The sequence below is a fragment of the Syngnathus floridae genome, chromosome 6 (assembly GCF_059516105.1).
Source record: "Syngnathus floridae isolate MCC-2025c chromosome 6, RoL_Sflo_1.0, whole genome shotgun sequence".
Classification (NCBI taxonomy): Eukaryota; Metazoa; Chordata; class Actinopteri; order Syngnathiformes; family Syngnathidae; genus Syngnathus; species Syngnathus floridae.
Genome location: NC_142418.1, coordinates 4,595,417 through 4,618,722, shown reverse-complemented (window position 1 = coordinate 4,618,722; position 23,306 = coordinate 4,595,417). Strand labels below are relative to the sequence as shown.

General features: G+C 43.5%; 1 protein-coding gene across 1 annotated transcript in view; it reads left to right on the top strand.

Annotated features, from left to right (window-relative positions):
* agbl1 (AGBL carboxypeptidase 1) overlaps nucleotides 1–11,025 on the top strand; it is a 102,794-nt gene extending 91,769 nt beyond the window's left edge. Inside the window, exons 20-26 of the mRNA XM_088379867.1 lie at nucleotides 1,002–1,182; nucleotides 1,613–1,742; nucleotides 3,617–3,748; nucleotides 3,891–3,953; nucleotides 4,391–4,504; nucleotides 6,562–6,716; nucleotides 10,394–11,025. Of these exons, the coding sequence (XP_088235993.1) occupies nucleotides 1,002–1,182; nucleotides 1,613–1,742; nucleotides 3,617–3,748; nucleotides 3,891–3,953; nucleotides 4,391–4,504; nucleotides 6,562–6,716; nucleotides 10,394–10,553 (935 nt within the window). The 3' untranslated portion in view covers nucleotides 10,554–11,025. The remainder of the gene's footprint in view (nucleotides 1–1,001; nucleotides 1,183–1,612; nucleotides 1,743–3,616; nucleotides 3,749–3,890; nucleotides 3,954–4,390; nucleotides 4,505–6,561; nucleotides 6,717–10,393) is intronic.
* The last annotated feature ends 12,281 nt before the right edge of the window (nucleotides 11,026–23,306 follow it).

Here is a 23,306-nt window from a genome sequence, read left to right as displayed (position 1 = left end):
CTCGTCGCAAAGATTAGGCCGTTACAAGTCTTATAAGATGTATAAATCTTATATTTTTGTCCTTCCCAGACCTTTGTATGATTACAACCATTCAGCCATTTAGTGAGTGGCTCTGAGTTCTGCTGAGCCGTCAGGGTCTTTCGCCTATCTACTGTCATGATAGTACTCCTGGCACTTGATAGAGCAGTAATAGCTTGCACATGTATCTCATTATGTTGTTTTCTCATCAAAGTGTTTTCTGAAAGTGTTCTTCTCTTCGGTGTTGGCCCTTGGCATGCTGGCACTTCTATACTGCTATAAACAAATGCACGGGGGAATATTCTGGAGCTCTATATGGGACATTTTCAGTATTTTTATGTCAGTGTCTGGGAGTTTTTATTGTGTAAAATGAGCGCCCAGTCTCAATAAATGTTGGGAAGCACTCGTCCAGGCTGACACCTATTGCGTACTAGGGATCCATGATCAGTTTGTACCTCAGAATAATAAGAGGTAATTTTTCCTTATGCTGAAGGAAATTTATGTTTTAGTGGAACAACATCCCAAAACAAAAACGTTAATGGATAAGCAGCTATGTCCGACCAATATAACAAGCGATGTGGGGAGGGAAACCAAATCGCCTGACCCTAATTGTGTTATGGTTGGGTGATTATACAAATGTTTTTTTGAGGCAAAACAAAGGACTAAAGCTTATACCTAATTGTCCTTGGCTGGAATGATGGTTAAGGTTGGGTGATTATAAAAATGTATTTTTGAGGCAAAACAAAGGAATGAAATTTATACCTAATTGTCCTGGGCTGGAATGACAGTTTACAGGTGCTAGAAATTAGTTGACCCCATGCAACAAGTGATGTGAAGCAGTTCTCAGAATCAGTGGTTATAATTATTACTATAATACTTAATGGGACAAACAAGTATTATTTTCAAAACAATGTACTATAAAATATTTTGTACAGTAAATGAAAAGAAAAAAAAATCCACACACTGTCAATGTCTTTCTATAGGTAACCGCCCCTACATTGTGCTGTCAAGTCGTGTCCATCCCGGTGAATCCAATGCCAGCTGGGTCATGAAAGGCACCCTAGAGTTTCTATGCAGTCATGATCCAATAGCCCAGGCGCTGAGAGAGACATTTGTCTTCAAGATCATTCCTATGCTAAACCCAGATGGAGTGATTAATGGAATGTGAGTAGAGAGAAATCTCATGACTTGTCTGCTCATTGTTTTACAACCCCCCCACCCCCACACACACACAGAAAAAGCTCTCACATTCACTCACGATGACGTACCATCAAAGAACCGTGAAGAGGCGAGGGATCACTGTAAATAGTAATCTATTGTATTATTATTTAAAGATTAATACAAATATCTCATTGTTTTACAACCACACACACACACACACACACAGAAAAAAACTCTCACATTCACCCATTATGACGTACCATCAAAGAATATTCTATTCTTGGAGATCAATTTTCTTGTACAAGAATATAAACTCACCTCGGATTCAAATGGCCTTTTAGAAAAAACCCTCAACATGGCAGACACCAGCATCAATCAGTCAGAGGACCAAACATTCAATTACCCTTCATTCATAAATTTTGTTTTGCCACAGGAATCGCTGTGACCTGAGCAGAGATGACTTGAATCGTCAGTGGTGTAAACCAGACCCTGTTCTCTGTCCAACAATCTACCATACCAAAGGCTTCCTCTCCTACCTCAGTAGTATTAGACGGACTCCCTTGGTAAGATGAATGTTTTCTTGCTAGTGTGACACCTTATGCCAAGTTCAGTAGTTTGTAATGGTAATCATTGATCTTACTAATGACCATTAATTATACATAAAAAATAGAGGCGGGTGAAATACCGTGAAAAAAAGCAAAAAACAAAAAAAACACGTGCTAACTAGTGTGCCATTGTTTGACATCTTTGTCCATGAAGATACCAGTTTTGATAAATTAACATGTTTGTGCAAACAACATTTTTTCGGAATGAAAATGCTTCATGCACACCCCATTCAGATTATTCTGATTGGATCAAGCCCATTCGAAACAATATTTTATTCCGAAGGAGAGGCATGGTTTATGCCGATTTACAATCCAATCGGCACATGAAAGCACTTATTCCGACAGTTCGTCAAAAATTGCCTTTCCCGAGCATCTCTGTGATGTCAGTATACTCATTTCTGTTTTTCCTGGAAGCTGCCATCTCCCACGATTCATCATCACATGCAGAAGAACGTACAGCTGGCCTCGTGTCCTCAATCGACAGTCCTGTCTGGTTGATACAGTGCAGCTCCATCAGGAAGTGTTAGCTTAACATAAAAAATACCCAAATGGAAACAAATGCTTGTAGTGTTGAACAATGGTGTCTCATTCCCCTGCTGTGTGTGTGTGTGTCTGTGTCAAAAACACAATCATATTTTGACCTCAGATGTTGACATAAGAACAAATATGGCACGCCAATATATTTAGCACATTGTGTGCTTATTTTGTAGGGAGCTCGCATAGTTAAACAATGGTGTCACATTCTAGTTGTCTGTGTGTGTGTGTGTGTGTGTGTGCGTGTGCGTGTGCGTGTGCGTGTGTGTGTGTGTGTGTGTGTGTGTGTGTGTGTGTGTGTGTGTGTGTGTGCGTTTGTGGGTTAGCGTGCGTGCATGTGTGCGTGTGTGCACGTGTGTGTGCGCACACATGCGTGTTTGCGGGCGAGTGGCTGTGTGTGTGCGCATGCGTGTTGTGTGTGTGTGTTTGGAACTTATGAGATATGCTTGCAATGCTATTTGTCCGCAACACTTGTTTGAAGCTGGTGTAACAGAACTTGTGGTTCATAAGTATTTGGCTAGGTTCATATCGCAAACAAATACAACCCAAATCGGCATTTTCTGTCTGTATCTACCTGTGTCTGTTTTTTTCTTTTTTTATGGAGGTCTCAATAGCTCGCGATTTTTTTCAAATCCGACTTGGGTCGCTTTCATTGTGGTCCTAGATCTACTGGCGAAGCTCAAGTGAGTGCCACAGGGGCACTGGACCCGACTGAAATATTCTTGGACCAGGCGGTAGGCCAGATAATTGACTTTAGGGTGTCTCCCAACATTTTCCAGGAATTCCTTTCAACATTTCCACCCATCCCCTGCAGGGAACACATCCATCCATCCATCCATCCATCCATCCATCCATCCATCCATCCATCCATCCATCCATCCATCCATCCATCCATCCATCCCGCTTGTCCCCACTGGGGTCACAGGCGTGCTGGAGCCTATCCCAGCAGTCATCGGGCAGTAGGCAGGGGACACCCTGAAGTGGTTGCCAGCCAATCGCAGGGCACACAGAGACGAACAACCAATAGCACTCGCACTCACACCTATGGACAATTTGGAGTGATCAATCGGCCGACCAAGCATGTTTTGGGGATGTGGGAGGAAAGGGAACATATAATGAATCTTAATCAGCAGTTTTTAAGATTTGTTTGGATATGCAAAAACATTGTTTTGTTTTGCGGACCCCCTGAGGTATCCATAGCCCCAAAGGCCCCCCAAGGAATAGCTGTGTTTCAATCTTAATGTTATTTATTATTGTTGTGGTACAAGATTTCAAGATGTCTATTTTACTTCTTTCAGGTCTTCTGTGACTATCATGGCCACTCTCGAAAAAAGAACGTTTTTTTGTATGGCTGCAGTATAAAGGAAACTTTATGGCAATCAGGTTCTACATTTGACACAGCAGCACTGAAAGAAGACCCTGGATATAGAGTAAGACAAGTTGTGCATGTGTTGCAAAGCCCATTATAGTGATGTAATTTTTACATAAACCTTATCTTTTTTCTCTGCACACATTGCTTGAAACAATGTATTTTGAGAGTTCAAACTATTTTGTTCTTTTCACTTTTTCTAGACTATTGCAAAGGCCTTGGATCGTATTGCACCAGCCTTTTCTTTTAACAGCTGCAACTATTTGGTAATAATCATAACTTTATTTGATAATTCCATGTTGCATCATTTGTTAGTCTGATCAATTAATAGTAAACATAAAAAAACCTCCTCTACCTTGTACAACACCATCAATCAGAATTTACAGCTACAGCTACAGTTAATACATTTCTGAAGTATTTTAGTCTTTTCCCATGACAACCACAAATGCATAGGGCAACCACATATAAAGTGGATACAGTTTTTAAATGATTCATCTTATTTTTCTTTTAAATCACAAAAAATGGCGCTTTTGCATCCACTGTACTTAGGTAGGTAGGTAATTTTGTGTCAACATTTACATGTATAAGTGCATACAGTATAAGATCATGGGCCAAGTGACAAAATAAGCAAATTGATAGTTATATGTCCTAATAGTTCCCCTTTCTCTCCACTTTCTGTATATTACTAATCTGATATTCTCAGGTGGAAAAATCTCGTTCTGCCACTGCCCGAATTGTTGTCTGGAAAGAATTGGGCGTGCTGAGAAGTTATACCATGGAAAGTACTTACAATGGTTTTGACCAGGGAATATACAAGGTTTGCAAAACACTTTTAGTACAACATTAGTAATTGTGAATTTATGTATAGTGTACCTCCGTCTGAACTGAACCCTTGACTGGAGTGAAGTGTACTTATCGACTCAGCATGACCATAAATAATAATTTTTGTCTATTTGTTGGAAAAATGTTATTCAAGGAAGACATCTCAGAACGTGGACTGAAAAGACAAAGGACAGAGAGAGAAGGCGGAATGATATGAGAGGGATGAGAAACCAATGAACAATCTGAATTAGAGGATAATTTGAAGTAATACTACGGTGTGTAGATAAATTTCAACAGTGCATCCAGAAAGCTCTTTTCACACTTAGTTACATATGTTACAGACATATTTTAAAATGGAATACATTCAGTTGTGTCAAGTTCTAAACACACTACTGGATAGCAATTACATATACGTATATTTTTTTAAATAAATGCAAAATCTTTGTGGATATTCATGTGGACATACTTCTTCGCAATACTACTTATAATAATACTATTAATACACATAAATCTCGATTTTATTCGCTTCGATCCTATGCGACTTTCTGTCTAACCCTGTTCGGTCATGGACCCCAATTTTCTTTAGTCGTAAATACCTTTTCAAGTCGTATTTTAAATGGGACGATATAAGGACCGTACGGAGCTAAATGACTGGAGTGTAAACCTTAGTGCTAGTGATTTGATGAATTTCTGTGACCAATTAAAGCGTTTGATAAGAAGTAGTCGAGCTTTATTACAGTGTTACAGATAGCTAGGATTGTTTTTGATTCAGAAGGGAGGAAGTTTGCGGAAACGCCTCATCCACACAATTAGTCACAAGATCAATTTAAGATCAGGGGATGTCTGAGAATATTTGTCATTTTTCACACGTCCTGACTGTTGTTAGTCACCTAAATGTTGAACAGAGGCTGTGATGTACCGAAGTCAAATTCCTTGTTTGGCACGCCCAAACATGGCGAATAAAAATTCTTGAATCTTCAATCTTGAAGTCAAAGAGCGTGGCTGTACACAATAGTCGAATAAGTGGCTGCTTTATTCTCTCTCCCATCCAATTCACATAGCATTAAAACAATTTACTCAATCCGTCTGATATTGTCATCTGCGTATTGTTTCTCCTTTAATAAAATGTCAACAGACTTCGATGTGTGTGGAGCAAACGGACCCCTTTGGCTGCCCAACAACAGGCCTGACCTAAATAAACGTAACAAAGGACCCATTCGGCTGCCTAAAAAAACAAGACTTTCTATACAATGCGCTTTCGGGATTAACGCAATTCCCAAATTCTGCACCCCAAAGTCAGTGTAAAATTAGGTGCACTAAGAATTCATATGATAATTAGACATTACTTTTGAATTGTTCAACAAAATTATTGTAAAAAAACAAGCTCTTGAAACAGGCCTAGACAAAAATGATGGTAACCTTAACTTAATATTTTGTTGCACAGTCTTTTGAAGCAATGACTGCAATCAAAACATTTTGTAATTATCAGAGAGAATTTTGCACCTCTTAGCAAGCCTTACGGCCCATTTTTCATGAGAGAAGTGCTCAAGTTGTCGATGGTTTGAAGGCCACTTTGTCCACACAGCAGTTCCTTCCTTTGAGTTATCCCATTGCAAGACCCACAACCTGTTATTGACATTGAGGACCACATTTCTCTCTAGAGTTCCTTGATAGTCACAGATATTCAAGGCAACCAGTGCCAGACAGAGATGGGAAATCCAGGTGCAGAAAGTAAAAACCCTGCACTGAGTGGCTTCAGCCACAGGTGTTTCCACTAATGAGAAAAGTTCATTTACCTGGCGGGTCAGTTAAAAGGAGGAAATTTGTAAACTAACCCGTGTTTTGCTCATTTACAGTTACTTCACATTGGTTTCTTATAATTGCATTAGAATGTTTGCACCTTCGAATTATCCTACCTGACTTCAACTGTCTACTACTGCAATGTTAATAATAGTAAAATGTTTTCACCTTGGTTTGTGCAGTACATTTTCTTGTGTGCATTAGCAACCAAATACATTTTTCTTCACTGCCTTTGTGTTTGTTTGTGTATAGGGTCTTCAGATTAGAACCAGGGAGCTCGAAGAAATGGGAATGAAATTTTGCCACAGTCTGCTCTCCCTGACTGTAGATACAAGGGCCCTTTACAGCAGAAGTCTTATCAACCACATGAATCCGGGACATAACATCCTTGATCATAAGTCACATAAGTAAGATATGCCCTTAATTTAAAAATATGATGTGTTCTGAGGTGAGTGAATGAAGTAAAATTTCTTGGAGTGCTAATAGATAAAAAATTAAGTTGGAAACCACATATAATGTATATCAAATCAAAGATCTCAAAATCACTGGCAGTATTGTATAAAGTAAAAGATCTTATAAACCAAACATCATTATATTCCTTGTACTGCTCCTTCATACTCCCATACATTATGTACTGTGTGGAGGTGTGGGGCAACACATACAAAACAAACACAGATTCAATCTACATTCTACAAAAACAAGCAATACGACTTGTAAATAATGTTGATTACAGAGAACCATCTAACCCTCTTTTTGTAAAACTGAATGCACTGAAATACAATGATCTAGTCGATTTTAAAACCATCCAACTCATGTGAAAAATAAAAAATAATCAATTACCAAACAGTATCCAGAGGTTGTTTGAGTGGAGGGAAAGTACCTATTATTTAAGAGGAACACTTATGTTTAAAAGAAATTTGGTGAGAACAACTTTAAAGTTGCATTGTATAACAGCTAAAGGTGTGGAATTATGGAACACCAGCATTGACGAACTAAAGAATTGTAGTACTTTACCTCAGTTTAAAAAAATGTATTTATCTAAAGGAGATGTATGTATGTATAAGTGTTTGTATGTATAATATCTATATGTATGTACGTGTATGTGTGTATATGTGTATGTATGTATATGTATACAAGATATGTATATCTTTAACATATCTGAAAATGGACAAATCTTGGAGGAGAGAAGGCAGCCGAGGTAGGGGAAGTGGTGAACATATTCAAGTGCAGTGTTGTCCACATTTATGATGGGCGGAGTAGATGGCTGGTTGGGTGGGGGTTGATGTAGTACCTGGGTCTTCTTGATGTTCACGGTCAGACCCAGGGCTCTGTATGCCTTAGCGAAGGAGTTCAGGATGCCCTGGAGGTCTTCTGCAGAGTGTGCTGCAATGGCATTATCGTCTGCATACTGGAGCTCCACGACCGTGGTGGTTCTGATCTTGGTTTTGGCTTTGAACCTGTTAAGGTTGAAGAGCCTGCCATCAGTTCTGTACCAAATTGGAATTCCGTGTGGTAGTTCTTCGTTGATGAGGTGGAGTATGGCGGCAATGAAGACAGAGAACAGGGTGGGTGCAATGATGCATCCCTGTTTAGCCCCTGTCTCTACAGTGAAAGGCTCAGTCAAGGAGCTGTTGTTGAGCACTGTGGCTGTCATTCTGTCATGTAATAAACGCAGTATTCTGACGTATTTATCCGGGCAACCATACCTCAGAAGGATGCTCCATAGGGCCTGGCGATCCACCGAGTCAAAGGCCTTTGTCAGGTCTATGAAAGCCATGAACAAAGGCTGTTTATGCTCACGGCATTTCTCCTGAAGTTGGCGTCCTGTAAAAATCATGTCTTCAGTGCCTCTAGCTGGGCGAAAACCGCACTGCGATTCTGGGAGAACTTCCTCAGACAGTGGCAGTAGGCGGTTGACAAGAACACGAGCAAGTACTTTCCCAACTGTTGAAAGGAGCGAGATGCCCCTATAGTTTCCACAATCCACTTTGTCCCCTTTCTTGAAAATGGTCACTATCAAAGCATCCCTGTGCTCCGAAGGGAGTAGTTCTTTTTCCCAGACCTTCAGAAAGAGGAAATGGAGGTGGCGCTGGAGCTCTAGTCCACCTTCCTTTAGGACCTCAGCTGGGATCCCATCAGGCCCAGAGGCCTTGTTGTTCTTCAGGCTCCTGATGGCATCTTGGACCTCTGCTAAAGTGGGAGGTTCGCCCATGTCTTCCCTGATGGGACTCTGAGGGATGTGACTGAGGAAATCTGACTGAATTGTGCTGTCACTGTTGAGGAGTTCCTGAAAGTGCTCTCTCTACCGGTTGTTTATGGACTCATTGTCCTTCAACAGCTCCTGCCCATCTTTAGAGCGCAGGGGGTTATGGCCGCGATTGCTTGGGCCGTAGACAGCCTTGGTAGCACTGAAAAAGCCTCTGGTGTCACCAGAGTCTGCCAAACTCTGGATTTCCAGTGCCCTTTCTGTCCACCAGGAGTTTTTAATCTGTCTCACCCGGCTCTGGACGTCAGCCTTGGCTCTGGAGTGAGCCTGTCTCTTTGCTGTGCAGGTGATGTCATTTTGCCAGACACAAAAGGTTTCCCTTTTCTTGGAGATGAGCTGTTCTATCTCTGTGCCGATCTCATCAAACCAGTCCTGATGCTTTCTGGCCTTGTACCCGAGAGTGGCACTGTAGGTGTCGAGGATGGAAGGCTTGAGCAGGCTCCAGTGTTCTTCAATGTCCTCAGGGTATTCCCGATTGAGGCTTTCTCCAAAAGAGGCCTGAAAAAGCTGCAGGGCGGCAGTTTCATTCAGGGTCTCAAGGTTTAGTCTTTGCCGGCTCAGCTTCCTTTGCAGTCTCTTCTCTTGAGTCTGATGGACATCGTGGATCGTATCATGCGGTTATCTGTCCAGCAGGCGTCTGAATCCATCATGGCTTTTGTGATGCTCACGTCGCGCTGATCCCTGGCTCTGACTATGACATAGTCAATAAGATGCCATTGTTTAGAGCGAGGGTGTCTCCATGAGCCCTTGAGTTTGTTCTTCTGGCAAAAGATGGTATTGGTGATGATAAGGTCGTATTGAGCACATTTGCTAAGAAGCAAAACCCCGTTGGAGTTGATGTTTCCAATGCCTTCCTTTCCAATGGTGCCCTTCCAGAGGTGGTGGTCACGGCCCACTCTGGCATTGAAATCTCCCAATATAATAATCTTGTCCTCCTTGGGGATTTTTGACAATACCTCATCCAGACAGGCATAGAAGGCCTCTTTTTTATCCTCATCGGAAATGAGGGTAGGAACTCTTGCCGTCTGGTTGTTGGCCAGCACCAGATGGAGGGTCATCAGGCGCTCACTGATTCCCACAGGGAGTTCAGAGAGCTGACTGATCAGTTGGTTCTTGATGGCAAAACCAACCCCATGGATCCTAGGCTCATCTGTGGCCTTTCCTTTCCAGAAGAAAGTGTATCCACCCTTTTCCTCCTTCAGATGACCTTCCTCTGCCTGTCGGGTTTCTGAAAGAGCAGCTATGTCAATCCGGCATCTTCTCAGTTCCCTGGCAATGATGGCGGTTCTCCTCTCCGGCGTATCACTGGTTACACTGTCCATTAGTGTGCGCACATTCCATGCTCAATAATTCATGTTTCTGTGTTTTCAACCGCATATTGGTGATCCCTCTGAACGCGGTAATCCGGTTGGGAGGTTTTAGGCAGACTATGTTTAGGGCACCTTTTCTAGCCCAAGCAGAGGCAGCATGCAGCATGCTCAAACTACAGGCACTACTGACGCATCACACATCCATATATATATATATATATAAATAAAATCACACACAGTCGTATGCAAATGTTTGGGCACCCCTGATCATTTTCAAGATTTTCCTTTATAAATCATTGGTTGTTCGGATCAGCCATTTTAGTTAAATATATCATATAGCAGACGAACATAGTTTTATATATATGTATATATATATCAGTAAGAACACATCCTTTACATGCCAGACAATGTAAAAAAAATCTCTTTTGTCTCTCATACAGCTGTTTTGAAGATGATGAGCCCCCATGTGTTGAAGAAATTGAATATTCTATGTTTCCTGGTCTTAAAGGCAAGGATTTGAATTGGACCTAAAAGGATGCATGGCCAACACTTGTGCAGAGGGTGGCGCTGAAGGACAAAGGACAGAAAATAAAACAGCAAGATGGTGTCATTCATTCACAACAGTCAAGTCGCCTGCTCCCTCATCTGATAACACAGATGTTTACTGAAACTCAAGATGAAAAAAGTGTGCTCATGTGACCCTTGCCAATGGGACCCCGATCTGATCTGAACTACAGTACAAGCACGCTATTAACTGTATCTTAGCTTTCATTACTCAACTGAGTTTGCTTGCTTATTAAAGTTCAATCTGGGACTATGATATGACCCTTGTGTAACACTAGCCAGATACTGTAATTGTGCCTCCACTATTCCACTCACTTATGGTGCATGACCTTCGCCCCACTAAATATTTAAATAATTTGGGTCTGCTATATTGTCATGGTCACTGTCATATTTATTGATCTACATTAGATTTTTTTAAGATACTTTCTGTTGCAGTAACACAAGAAATTTGAATTTGTGTAAGAATATGTTTGAAGCCATTCTATGTTTGAATTTGTCAACATGTATTTCTGACGAAAAATTTAAATGTCTTGCCTGAATTCATATTGCAATAAAGCATAAATACTACAAACCAGATTCGGTTGAAGTTGGGAACTTGTGTAAAATGTAAATAAAAACAAAATATAACGATTTGAAAACACATATGCAATTGAATACGCTACAAAGACAACATATTTAATGTTAAAACTGATAAACTTAATTGCTTTTTGCTAAATAATAATTAACTTAGAATTTCATGGCTGCAACACATCCAGTAGAAGTTGGGAAAGGTGGCAAAAAATACTGAGTAAGCTGAGAAAAGCTCATCAAACACCTATTTGGAACATCCCACATGTGATCAGGCTAATTGGGAACAGGTGGGTAACATGATTGGGTATAAAAGGAGCCTCCCCAAACACGCTCAGTCATTCACAAGGAAGGATGGGGCAATGTTCACCATTTTCTCCACAATTGCGTGAGAAAATAGTTGAACAGTTTAAGAACAACATTTCTCAAAGCAAAATTGCAGAGAATTTAGGGATTTCAACATCTACGGTCCATAATATCATCAAAAAGTTCAAAGTATCTGGTGAAATCACTGCACATAAGCGCCACGGCCGGAAACCAAGACTGAATGACCGTGACCTTGAATCCCTCAGACGGCACTGCCTTAAAAACCGATATGAGTGTGTAAAGGATATCACCAAATGGGCTCAGGAAAACTTCAGAAAACCACTGTCAGTAAATACAGTTCGTCACTTCATCAGTAAGTGTGGGTTAAAACTCTACCATAAAAAGCAAAAGCCGTTTATGAAAAACATCCAGAAACGCCGCCGGGTTCTCTGGTCCTGAGCCCATGTAAAATGGACTGATCCACAATGGAAAAGTGTTTTGTGGTCTGATGAGTCTACTTTTCAAATTGTTTTTGGAAACACTAGACGTTGTGTCCTCTGGACCAAAGAGGAAATGGACCATCCGGACTGCTATCAACACAAAGTTCAAAAGCCAGCATCTGTGATGGTATGGGGGTGCATTAGTTCCCATCGCATGGGTGAAGCCAGCATAAATGCTGAAAAGTACATACACATTTTGGAGCAACATATGCTGCCATCCAAGCGACGACTTTTTCATGGACGCCACTGCTTATTTCAGCAAGATAATGTCAAGCCACATTCTGCACGTGTTACAACAGCGTGGCTTAGAAGTAAAAGAGTCCAGGTTCTCCCCATGGCCCGCTTGCAGTCCAGACCTGTCTCCCATTGAAAATGTGTGGCGCATTATAAAGCGTAAAATACGACAGGGAAGACCCCGGACTGTTGAACAACTGAAGCGGTTCATCAAGCACGAATGGGGAAGAATTCCACATGAGAAGCTAAGAGAATTAGTCTCCTCTCTTCCAAAACCTTTAATGAGTGTTATTAAAAGGAAAGGTGATGTAACGAAGTGGTAAACGTGCCCTTTCCCAACTTCTACTGCACGTGTTGCAGCCATGAAATTCTAAGTTAATTATTATTTGAAAAATAAAATAAACTTTATGAGTTTGAGCATTAAATATGTTGTCTTTGTCGTGTATTCAATTGAACATAGGTTGAAAAGGATTTTCAAATCATTGTATTTTTTTTTAATTATATATTTTAGACAATTTCCCAACTTCAACTGAATCCGGTTTGTATTTGTCAATATCAAGTGATATATTGCAGGGTTACCATTAATATATCCAACTTAACTTTTGGCATCATTGGGCCTTTCCAACGCCAACTTGTTGATTGTGGATCATGCAACACGACAAGGTTCCTGCAAAAAAAAATGTGGGGCTTGATCTCAAAAACTGTTTGCAAAATCAAATTGGTCCCACAACCGGCTAATATCTTGTAGTCTAATCCAGGGGTGGGTAAACGTTTTGATTTGCGGGCTAAATTGGGTTCTAAATTTTGACTGGGGGGCCGAACCAGGATCAGATGAATGTAGTGTTTGTGTAACATAATATAAACGATATGTAAAGGTCATTGCATAAAAGGTTTTGGCCTTTAGTAGGTAGTAAAGCATAAATATTCAAAAAAGGCTTTTGGAAAACAAATGCATTTATTAACAGCATTAAAAAATATATATTTCACCAAAATCTATTATCAGTGATTCTCATTAAATATGACACTGTTATTATGAATAACAGTTTCCCTCACTTCAGGGCCTGCAGGTTGTAATATTCTCTTAGAATATGTTCGGGCTGTCAGTCCAGTAATGTTAGCCTATCGTATTGGGTATCTACCAAATGTCTTGCCTGATTGGTCCGTAGCATTAAGATGGCGCAGCACGTAGTGACGTAGCCGGATGTTGGAAGCATATGCCTTCCTGCCTCATGTTTTCCTGCTCCCGCAATCTTCATAAAAAGATTAGTTTGCATGTCGTCGTCCTTATACATTTTGTACCTAGCGTGAGTACAGAATATTACATGGTGTCAGAGTAAAACACGAAGATAATAGAAGAGAAGAAAGGACAAGATGGACATCGCTGGAGTCCCTGCACCAGTCATGGACTGGGATGCTAGCAATCTGCCCGAAGCGTGGCGCAAGTTCAAACTCCACGTTTCTGATGTTTTCTGGTCCGTTCAAGGCGAAAGAAGAGGAAGAGTGGTGTAGCTACCTACTTCTCTGGGTCGGTGACAAAGGTAGAGATATCTACTACACTTGGACACTCACAGAACGTGAACGGAAGGTACTGAAAACATACTATGATGGCTTTGAAGCATATGTTATGCCAAAAAATAATGAGATTTTTGCATGTTACACATTTTCCGAGAGGAAACAGGCAGCAAATGAGCCACTAGAATAGTTTTTGACAGAGTTGAGACTGCTTGTGCAAGATTGCAATTATGCAAATAGAGAGGAGATGCTGAGAGACCGGTTCGTTTTTGGAATTTACTCACTCAAAATAAGAGAGAAGCTACTAAATGTAGGCTCCACCCTAACGCTGGAGGGAGCAATAGACATTGCCAGGTCGCATGATATGGCACAGGCACAGCTGAAAACTATGGCTAGCGGCAACACATTCCCACAAACTGTTCATGCAATCAGTCGGAAGACTTCAAAGAGTTCTCCATGGAAAAAGCGGTAGGACAGCACAAAGGGAAACGTAGAGCGCAGTTGCACCCCGAGACCAACGGACGGAGCCAGAGGACCACAGAGAAACGCAACCTGTGGCTTCTGTGGTTTCCAGCCACACAAAGACAAGAACCTTTGTCCAGCCAAAGGTAAACTGCAAATTCTGTTGTTCCAAACAAGGAAAGGGAGTACATACAGTAGATGAACATACGTCAGACATGAATGCAAAATGACAGTGAGGACCTGTTTATTGACACTTTAACACAAGCAAGTAGCACCAATGAAACGGAGCAAGCTTTGGCAGATGTGCAAATTGGCCCAGACAGGACTGTACTTACCTTCAAGCTAGACACTGGGGCCTCAGCTAATGTCATTCCCACACGCACCTTCAGAGGACTGGGAATACAGTCCACGTTGCAACTCTCCAATCACCCACTGTATGGCTACGGTGGTGAACGTCTCACTGTCAATGGCAAGTGCAACATGAAGTGTAAATACAAGGACAAGGAGTTGATGCTGAAGTTCCACATCGTCGACACGCAGGCACCTCCAATTCTAGGACTGAAGGCATGCCTGGACTTTGGACTCATACAGCTCATCCTGTCCGTATCTAACAAACCCGAGATCCCGATCATCGACGAGTTTAAAGACGTTTTCACTGGAATCGGACTGTTTCCTGGTGAGTGTAAAATTCACATTGACCCCAACGCAGTCCCAGTAGTCCACCCACCTAGGCGAGTCCCACACGCACTCCGTGGCCGCCTAAAAAAGGAACTTCAAAACATGGAAAAACAGCAGATCATCGTGAAAGTCATGGAACCAACTGGGTCAGTTCAATGGTCGTAGCCGAGAAGCCATGCACCGGCAAGCTGAGATTGTGCCTCGACCCGAAAGATCTCAACAAGGCCATCAGGCGACCGCACTACCCCTTACCTACGCGCAAAGATGTCACGTCCAAGTTGGCAGATGCCGGCTTCTTCAGTGTTATGGATGCCAGGTCTGGTTACTGGGCAATCAAACTCACAGAGGAGTCTTCCAAACTGACCACATTCAACACGGTGTTCGGTCGGTACCGTTTCCTCTGTCTACCGTTTGGACTGATATCGGCCCAGGACGAGTTTCAACGCAAGGTTGATGAGATCTACGAAGGCCTCCAGGGAGTGACCGCGATTGTAGATGATGTGCTAATCTACGGGCGCACAAAAGAAGAACACGACAGCAACCTCCGCCCAATGCTGAAGCGCTCCAGAGAGCGGGGAGTAAAACTCAACCCAGAGAAGAGCACAATCTGCGCCACAGAGGTCAGCTACTTCGGGCACTGCATCTCCAAGGATGGAATTAGGCCCGATCCAGCCAAAATTGCTGCCGTGAGAGACATGGAACCGCCCAAGGACAAGGGTGAGTTAGAGACAATCCTTGGCATGGTTAATTCAAAGTCAAAGTCAGCTTTATTGTCAATTTCTCCACATGCCAAAGACACACAAAGAAACCGAAATTTCGTTCCCCCCTATCCCACGGTGACAAGACATGGCTCACAACAGACAAACAGTAAACAAGTATAACAAAAGCGTGCTGAATAAATAATGAATAAATAACACAACAATAAATAAATAAATAATTAATTAAGAGGAGCGTAAAAACGCGTACAGCAGACATTCCCGAAAATAGCGCAACAGTGCCGCACGCTACGCAGAAGGGGGTAGCGAGTTCAGGGCCCTAACAGCCTGGAGAAAGAAGCTGTTGGCGAGTCTGGTGGTGCGGGAGCGCAGGCTCCTGTACCTCTTCCCAGAGGGCAGAAGGTCAAACAAGGAGTGAGCCGGGTGACTCACATCTCTGGCAATCGAGGTTGCCTTGCGGGCGAGATGGGAGGTGTAAATGTCCTTCAGGGAGGGAAGCGAAGCACCAATACCCATGCTCTCGGACATCAACGCCCCCAAGCGTCACCTGCTGAAAGAGTCCAATAAGTTCAGGTGGGACGTACAGCACGACGAGGCTTTCAAAAAATGAAAGAGCTTGTCCCACGAGAGCCTGGCCCGGTCTTAGCCTTCTACGACCCCAGCAAAGAGCTCAGGCTGCAAGTCGACGCGTCCAAATATGGCCTCGGTGCAGTCCTTCTGCAAGAAGAGAAACCCATCGGCTATGCATCTAAATCTCTAACAGACAGCGAAGTCAACTACGCTCAGATAGAAAGGGAGCTGTACGCCATTCTGTTTTGATGTAAACGCTTCCACCAGTACGTGTATGGCCGCCACGTCATTATCGAAAGTGACCACAAGCCATTGGAGTCTATCATGCGGAAACCTCTCAACGCAGCGCCTCCAAGACTACAGAGGATAATGCTTCAGTTACAGAGGTACGACTTAAACATCATCCGCCGTCCAGGCAAAGACATTCCTGTAGCGGACACCCTCTCCAGGAAGTCCCTGTCTGACTAGGACGACAGCCTGCGGGACGGCATGGATATGCAGGTTCACACAGTCTACAGTAACCTGCCAGTCAGCGACGGCAGACTGAAACAGGTCAGGGCCGAGACCGGAAAAGACATTCAGCTCATGGCGCTAAGAGACACTATCCAGAACGGTTGGCCTTAGGAGAGGAGACGATGCCCTCAGAGCATAGCCGATTACTGGAACCACCGAGATGAACTCTCCCAGATGAACGGCATCCTCTTCAAAGGTGAGAAAATCATCATACCTATCTCACTGCGCACGGAGATGCTGTCCCGGGTGCATTCAGGTCACATGGGCATAGAGAAGTGCAAGCAGAGAGCGTGTGACATTCTCTTTTGGCCTGGGATGAACAAATAGATTGAGGACATGGTGGGAAAGTGCCCCATCTGTCTGGAGCACAGACCATCCAACACAAAAGAGCCCCTGATCAACCACAAAATCCCAGGCAGGCCATGGCAAACAGTCGCCACTGACCTCTTTACCTGGAACAATGACGACTACATAGTCACTGTGGACTACTACTACAGCAGATACTTCGAGCTGGACAAGTTAAACAACACAACATCCTCTGCTGTGATACACAAGATGAAATCTGCCTTTGCCCGGCACGGAGTACCAGAGACTGTAGTATTGGACAATGGACCCCAGTACAAGTGCAAAGAGTTTGAGGCTTTCGCAAATGCCTGGGAGTTCACCCACCTCACAAGCTCACCGTTCTTTCCACAGAGCAATGGTCTTGCAGAGAAATCTGTTTCCATCTGTAAATCTTTCATGGAAAAGGCTAAAGCTGATCATCGAGACCCCTATTTGAGCCTCCTGGAGTATCAAAACACCCCAGTGGATAATGTCCGATCATCAGCCCAGCTGCTTATGAGCCGACGCTTACGCTCAGTCCTCCCCAGCACCCACCAGCAACTCCAGCCCAAGGTGGTCAACCATACAGAGGTTTACGCCAGGAGAATACATCAGCAGCAGCATCAGAAACGATACTACGACAGATCTTCGAAACCACTGTCACCGCTGCAGGAGGGCCAAAGCATCAGAATGCAAGAGCGTGGCTGTTGGAAACCAGCAACCGTCATCCAGCCAGCTGGTACTGACAGATCATACCACGTCCGCATAACTGAAGGACATGAGTATCGGCGAAATAGACGTCACCTCCTGGACACAAAAGAGACACACAACATGGACAATGACTTGGGTTTCGGCATTGCTACCCTCGCCTCAGAGGCATCTGAGGCTGTCCCTCACACTGTTCCCTACCAGACACGGTATGGACAGGAAGTCAAGCCCAGACGGGTTCTGGACTTGTAATACTATGTAAAAGGGTGTAGGCGGATCGCTGCCCTTCGGAAAAAAAAAAAAATGTCACTGTTCTTTTGAGTGCTTTGAATGTAAAAGAGTTCCAGATTCATTTGTGATGTGATTTTGATTTAATGATCTAATCAATGATTAGTAATATTGTTTGAGGTATACTACTAAGCATTTGTTTATAGGCATGCACTGATGTTGAACAAGCTAAGTGATACTTGACAAACATGTGCATTGTTCGGGTTTAATTAATGCATATAACCTGAGTTGTGATTTTACTATATAGTTCGCCTATGTGATTAACCTGTGATGTTCAGAGCAATCGGTTATGTGTGTTGGTATACTGTTTATCCTACAAGGACTGTATTCTGAAATACATTTGTTTACATTTAAAGAAGGGGGATGTAATATTCTCTTAGAATATGTTCGGACTGCCAGTCCAGTAATGTTAGCCTATCGTATTGGGTATCTACGAAATGTCTTGCCTGATTGGTCCGTAGCATTAAGATGGCACAGCACGTAGTGACGTAGCTGAATGTTGGAAGCATACGCCTTCCTGAATGCAGCATGTCTTCCTGCTCCCGCAATCTTCATTAAAAGATTTGTTTGCATGTCGTCGTCCTTATACATTTTGCACCTAGCGTGAGTACAGAATATTAACAGGTCAGATTTATGAAAGATGTTTATCTTATGAGGCGAAATCACATCAAACGGCAAATATTCTGACCAAATACATCATCTTGAAGAATCAGTGAGAGAATACATCTAAATAAAGTAATTAAGAAATCAAAACGGCAACACAGTGACGGATATCTGAAAATCAGCAGAGCTTTAACTCACAAACACCTGGTGACAGAGGTGAGGAAACGGTAAACACTTCCCTTAAAGTAAGCCTTAAGAACTTTACAGGTTAAGATTAGTCGTAAACAGGTGGCGCATCAATGTCCTTGAGCGTCCTGCATTGTTTGAAAATGAGAATGGTCTCGAGTGTCAATCCCTGCTATTTGTGCAAATGGTTTTCGAAATGCATGTTGTTGTTTTTTTTTTTTTACAACAAACTAGAGAAAATCCCCTTCAATTTCAGTGGGAACAGTGTTGTTGGTCTCCCTTTTTTGCTAGTGCATCATAGTCTTGATTAAAATTTGTTGTCCGTTAACCTAGATCTGTGAGGGGCTTTGTTGATGATCTTGTGGCTGAACGTGTGCTCAAACACGTAGGTCGAGCCAAATTGTCCACTCTTTGTTAAACACCCGGCACTCAGTGTCCACCTTTCTTTTCCTTGGGCCACTCATTTTAATGGAAGGATTCCGGGGGAAGGTTTGTGGATGGCTTCAGCGTAAAACTGTATCTGAAAACTCAGCGCGCAAATTACGAGAATGCTGATGTCACAGCTCACACTCGAAATTCGGCACTGATAGAAATAGAGCGCGGAGTGAACAGGTGTTGTGCTCGATTTGGTTCCCCCGTGAGATTTTGTTCCCCCTGCCGCGGGAGCGCACACGCCTTGTTTGGAAAGCGTGTGGCTAATTTGAACAGAATCCCTCATTCCTAGGCCAAATTACAGGGGGGAACACATCCTTACGGCGGCCCCGTATTATATATATTGCCTAAATAGCTTCCTCTGTCAGAGGCCTCAGGTGGTGCGTGTTGGCGACAAAATCTCCGCCAGCATCACGCTGAGCACGGGGGCCCCCCAGGGCTGCGTGCTCAGTCCATTGCTCTTCACCCTGCTGACGCATGACTGCACTGCGACCTACAGCGACAACCGCATAGTGAAGTTTGCTGACGACACGACTCTGGTGGGTCTCATCACGAAGGGCGACGAGACTCGGTACAGGTCGGAAGTTGACCTTCTGACCACGTGGTGCAGGGACAACAACCTCCTGCTGAACGTCAGTAAGACCAAGGAAATCATTGTGGACTTCCAGAAGGGTCACACAACACACCTGCCGCTGATCATCGACGGTGCTGTGGTGGAGAGGGTGAGCTGCACCAAGTTCCTGGGGGTGCACATCAGTGAGGACCTCTCCTGGTCCGCGAACACCTCGTCACTGGCAAAGAAAGCTCAGCGCCGCCTGTATTTCCTGCGGAAGCTCAGGCGTGCATGTGCTCCTCAGGCAGTCCTGTCTACATTCTACCGTGGCACCATTGAGAGCGTCCTCACCAGTTGCATCGCTGTCTGGGGTGGTAACTGCACTGAACAGAACTTGAAGGCCCTGCAGCGCATAGTGAATACGGCTGGTAAGATTATTGGTGCTTCGCTTCCCTCCCTGAAGGACATTTACACCTCCCATCTCGCCCGCAAGGCAACCTCGATTGCCAGAGATGTGAGTCACCCGGCTCACTCCTTGTTTGACCTTCTGCCCTCTGGGAAGAGGTACAGGAGCCTGCGCTCCCGCACCACCAGACTCGCCAACAGCTTCTTTCTCCAGGCTGTTAGGGCCCTGAACTCGCTACCCCCTTCTGCGTAGCGTGCGGCACTGTTGCGCTATTTTCGGGAATGTCTGCTGTACGCGTTTTTACGCTCCTCTTAATTATTATTTATTTATTTATTGTTGTGTTATTTATTCATTATTTATTCAGCACACTTTTGTTATACTTGTTTACTGTTTGTCTGTTGTGAGCCATGTCTTGTCACCGTGGGATAGGGGGGAACGAAATTTCGGTTTCTTTGTGTGTCTTTGGCATGTGGAGAAATTGACAATAAAGCTGACTTTGACTTTGACTTTGACTTTGACTTTAATGACCCTTAAAGGCCCAGAGACATCCCTTTTTTTTTTCAATTAGAACGGAATTTGATAGAATGTATAAAGAGAACACATTTGCCGCATTGGAAATTAAAAATGGACACCGATTACTAAGAATAAAGCTAAAATTAAATGCCAGTTTATCGATCGGATTCCTCACGCAGCCACACTGGTGGCGCCATTACTGTGACGTCACAAGTTGTGCATCCGGATCTCAACAAACCCAAACAACATGGTAGATGATAGCGACAGCTCCGTTTCTAGTGGCAATATTAGCATCATTTTATCCGATTCAGAAACCTCTTTTGACGCAGAATATGATGAATCTAGCAGTTCACTTGGGCTGAGCTGAGCACGTTTTCTGAATTGTGCCCCTCCCGTCACTCTGGTTAGGTTGGCATAGTAAGAAGTGCTCTTGGGGGCTTTAGAGTGCCGAGTTGATCTCGGCACATGAAGAAATGACCACCTGCAACGTTTGGTTTAGGTTTCATAAGCATTTTTAATTTTATTGCTTAAATCACATTTTCTCGACGAGCTGAGCACGTTTTCTGATTTGCGGCCCTCACGTCACTCTGGTGAGGTTGGCATAGAAAAAAGTGCTCTTGGGGGCTTTAAAGTGCTGAGTTGACCACGACACATGAAGAAATGACCACCTGCAACGTTTGGTTTAGGTTTTTTGTGCTTTTTTAATTTTATTGCTTAAATCGCATTTTCTCGGCGAGCTGAGCACGTTTTCTGACTTTTCAAAGTCAAAGTCTCAGAGTCAAAGTCTCAGAGTCAAAGTCTCCTTTATTGTCAATTCCTCCGCATGTCAAGACACACAAAGAGATCGAAATTACGTTTCTCACTATCCCAGGGTGACAAGACAGAGTTCACAACGCACATACAAGTAAACAACACAGGAAAAATAAAACAAGAAGTCAACATCAATGAACAATAAGAGTGATAGCACGCTAGCCGCTCCCGATGCACAGCAGAGTCCGGAAAGATGACAGTCAACCAGGCCACTGTGAACACGAGCACACAGCAGGCACGCACTGTCCGGTTCGTGGATCCTGTTAGGTTACGGATTCTGGTTATTGATCTGACTCCAAATTGCGATCAACACTTAACACATAAATTGCTATGTCCTAATCCACACACTGGCGCACCTAAAAATTTTGCGAGTTCGTTCTGTCAAAGAGAAGACCAGTAGATCAATTAGACCAAATTTACCAATTATTTATTCCTGACAAAGCGCACTAATACAGGCCTGGGTCCCGGGTCCCTCACACTAAAACTCGTGCGTTTTTATGACCACCAAAAGACGACACATTCTTCCGGGTTGCCCAGTTTTAAAGAAACACAATATGAATATTAAAGCATGCAAAATATTGTGAGATGATTGGTCGATGGCCATCTCCTCCCCGTCCAGGTGTCGCTGAGGTCAGGCGGTTGGGTTTTCCCCTCGAATCCCGGTCTCATAGACGTGCTGTTGTTCTCGTTCCTCACCGACCTTGAGGTGGTCTCCTCCGGTACTCCCTATCCGGGCCTATTCCACAACACTTCGAAGAAAACAAGTTCATGCAGTTTGCCTGCACATTCTTCGGCCCCCACCAATCCACACGAGCACTCCAATACTAGATATTAATATGATTATAAGTTTAACACAACCTTAAAAAATATGTTTGCAAACTCCCGAAAGCACATTTCCCTTTATTCCCTCTCATGACCTCATTTATGAGGTCATCACCCGTTACCCTAGCAAACAGCTACCAGCGCGTTGTCGGTCCTTCCTTCCCCCCGCTGCTCATGTTGAGTCACCAGGGTAAATTGGCCCATCGGTGGCAACGGGATATTTTAGCGGTCTGATCTCTCACAGGAAGAACTGTTACCACCGGATATTTTTTGAGGAGGCCTCACTTCCCCTCGGGGATCTCTTTATTAACCCCAGCTATTTGAATACGATCGTCACCGCACCCTTGTCCGCCACGACGAAGCAATAGGTCCCTGACCTATCCGTAGTACGCGTAAGTCCCTGACTTTACCGTACACGTTACACACGTAAGTTCCAAACTTATTCACCGTATGTATCTTAACTTCATGCACGCCTTATTTGATCTGAACGACAGTCTCCTCTTAAATTTCCTCTTTCAATTTGCAGCATTTCGACTTATAGTAACAGGTATTCTGCTTACCTTATCGGTGATGAGCTCAGGGTTGAGGACACGTCGTACCAGCTCAACGTTGTGCGCTTATTCCAAACGGTTCGCCGACCGGGAGACAGTGTCCCTGACACTGTCCGGTGTCTTGGCTAAAGACCACGAGTTGTCAATTACCCTTCTCTTGACATCACGTCCGCGGTCACCAAGAAATTGTTAGGTTACGGATTCTAGTTATTGATCTGACTCCAAATTGCGATCAACACTTAACACATAAATTGCTATGTCCTAATCCACACACTGGCGCACCTAACAATTTTGCGAGTTCGTTCTGTCAGAGAAGACCAGTAGATCAATTAGACCAAATTTACCAATTATTTATTCCTGACAAAGCGCACTAATACAGGCCTGGGTCCCGGGTCCCTCACACTAAAACTCGTGCGTTTTTATGACCACCAAAAGACGACACATTCTTCCGGGTTGCCCAGTTTTAAAGAAACACAATATGAATATTAAAGCATGCAAAATATTGTGATATGATTGGTCGATGGCCATCTCCTCCCCGTCCAGGTGTCGCTGAGGTCAGGCGGTTGGGTTTTCCCCTCGAAGCCCGGTCTCATAGACGTGCTG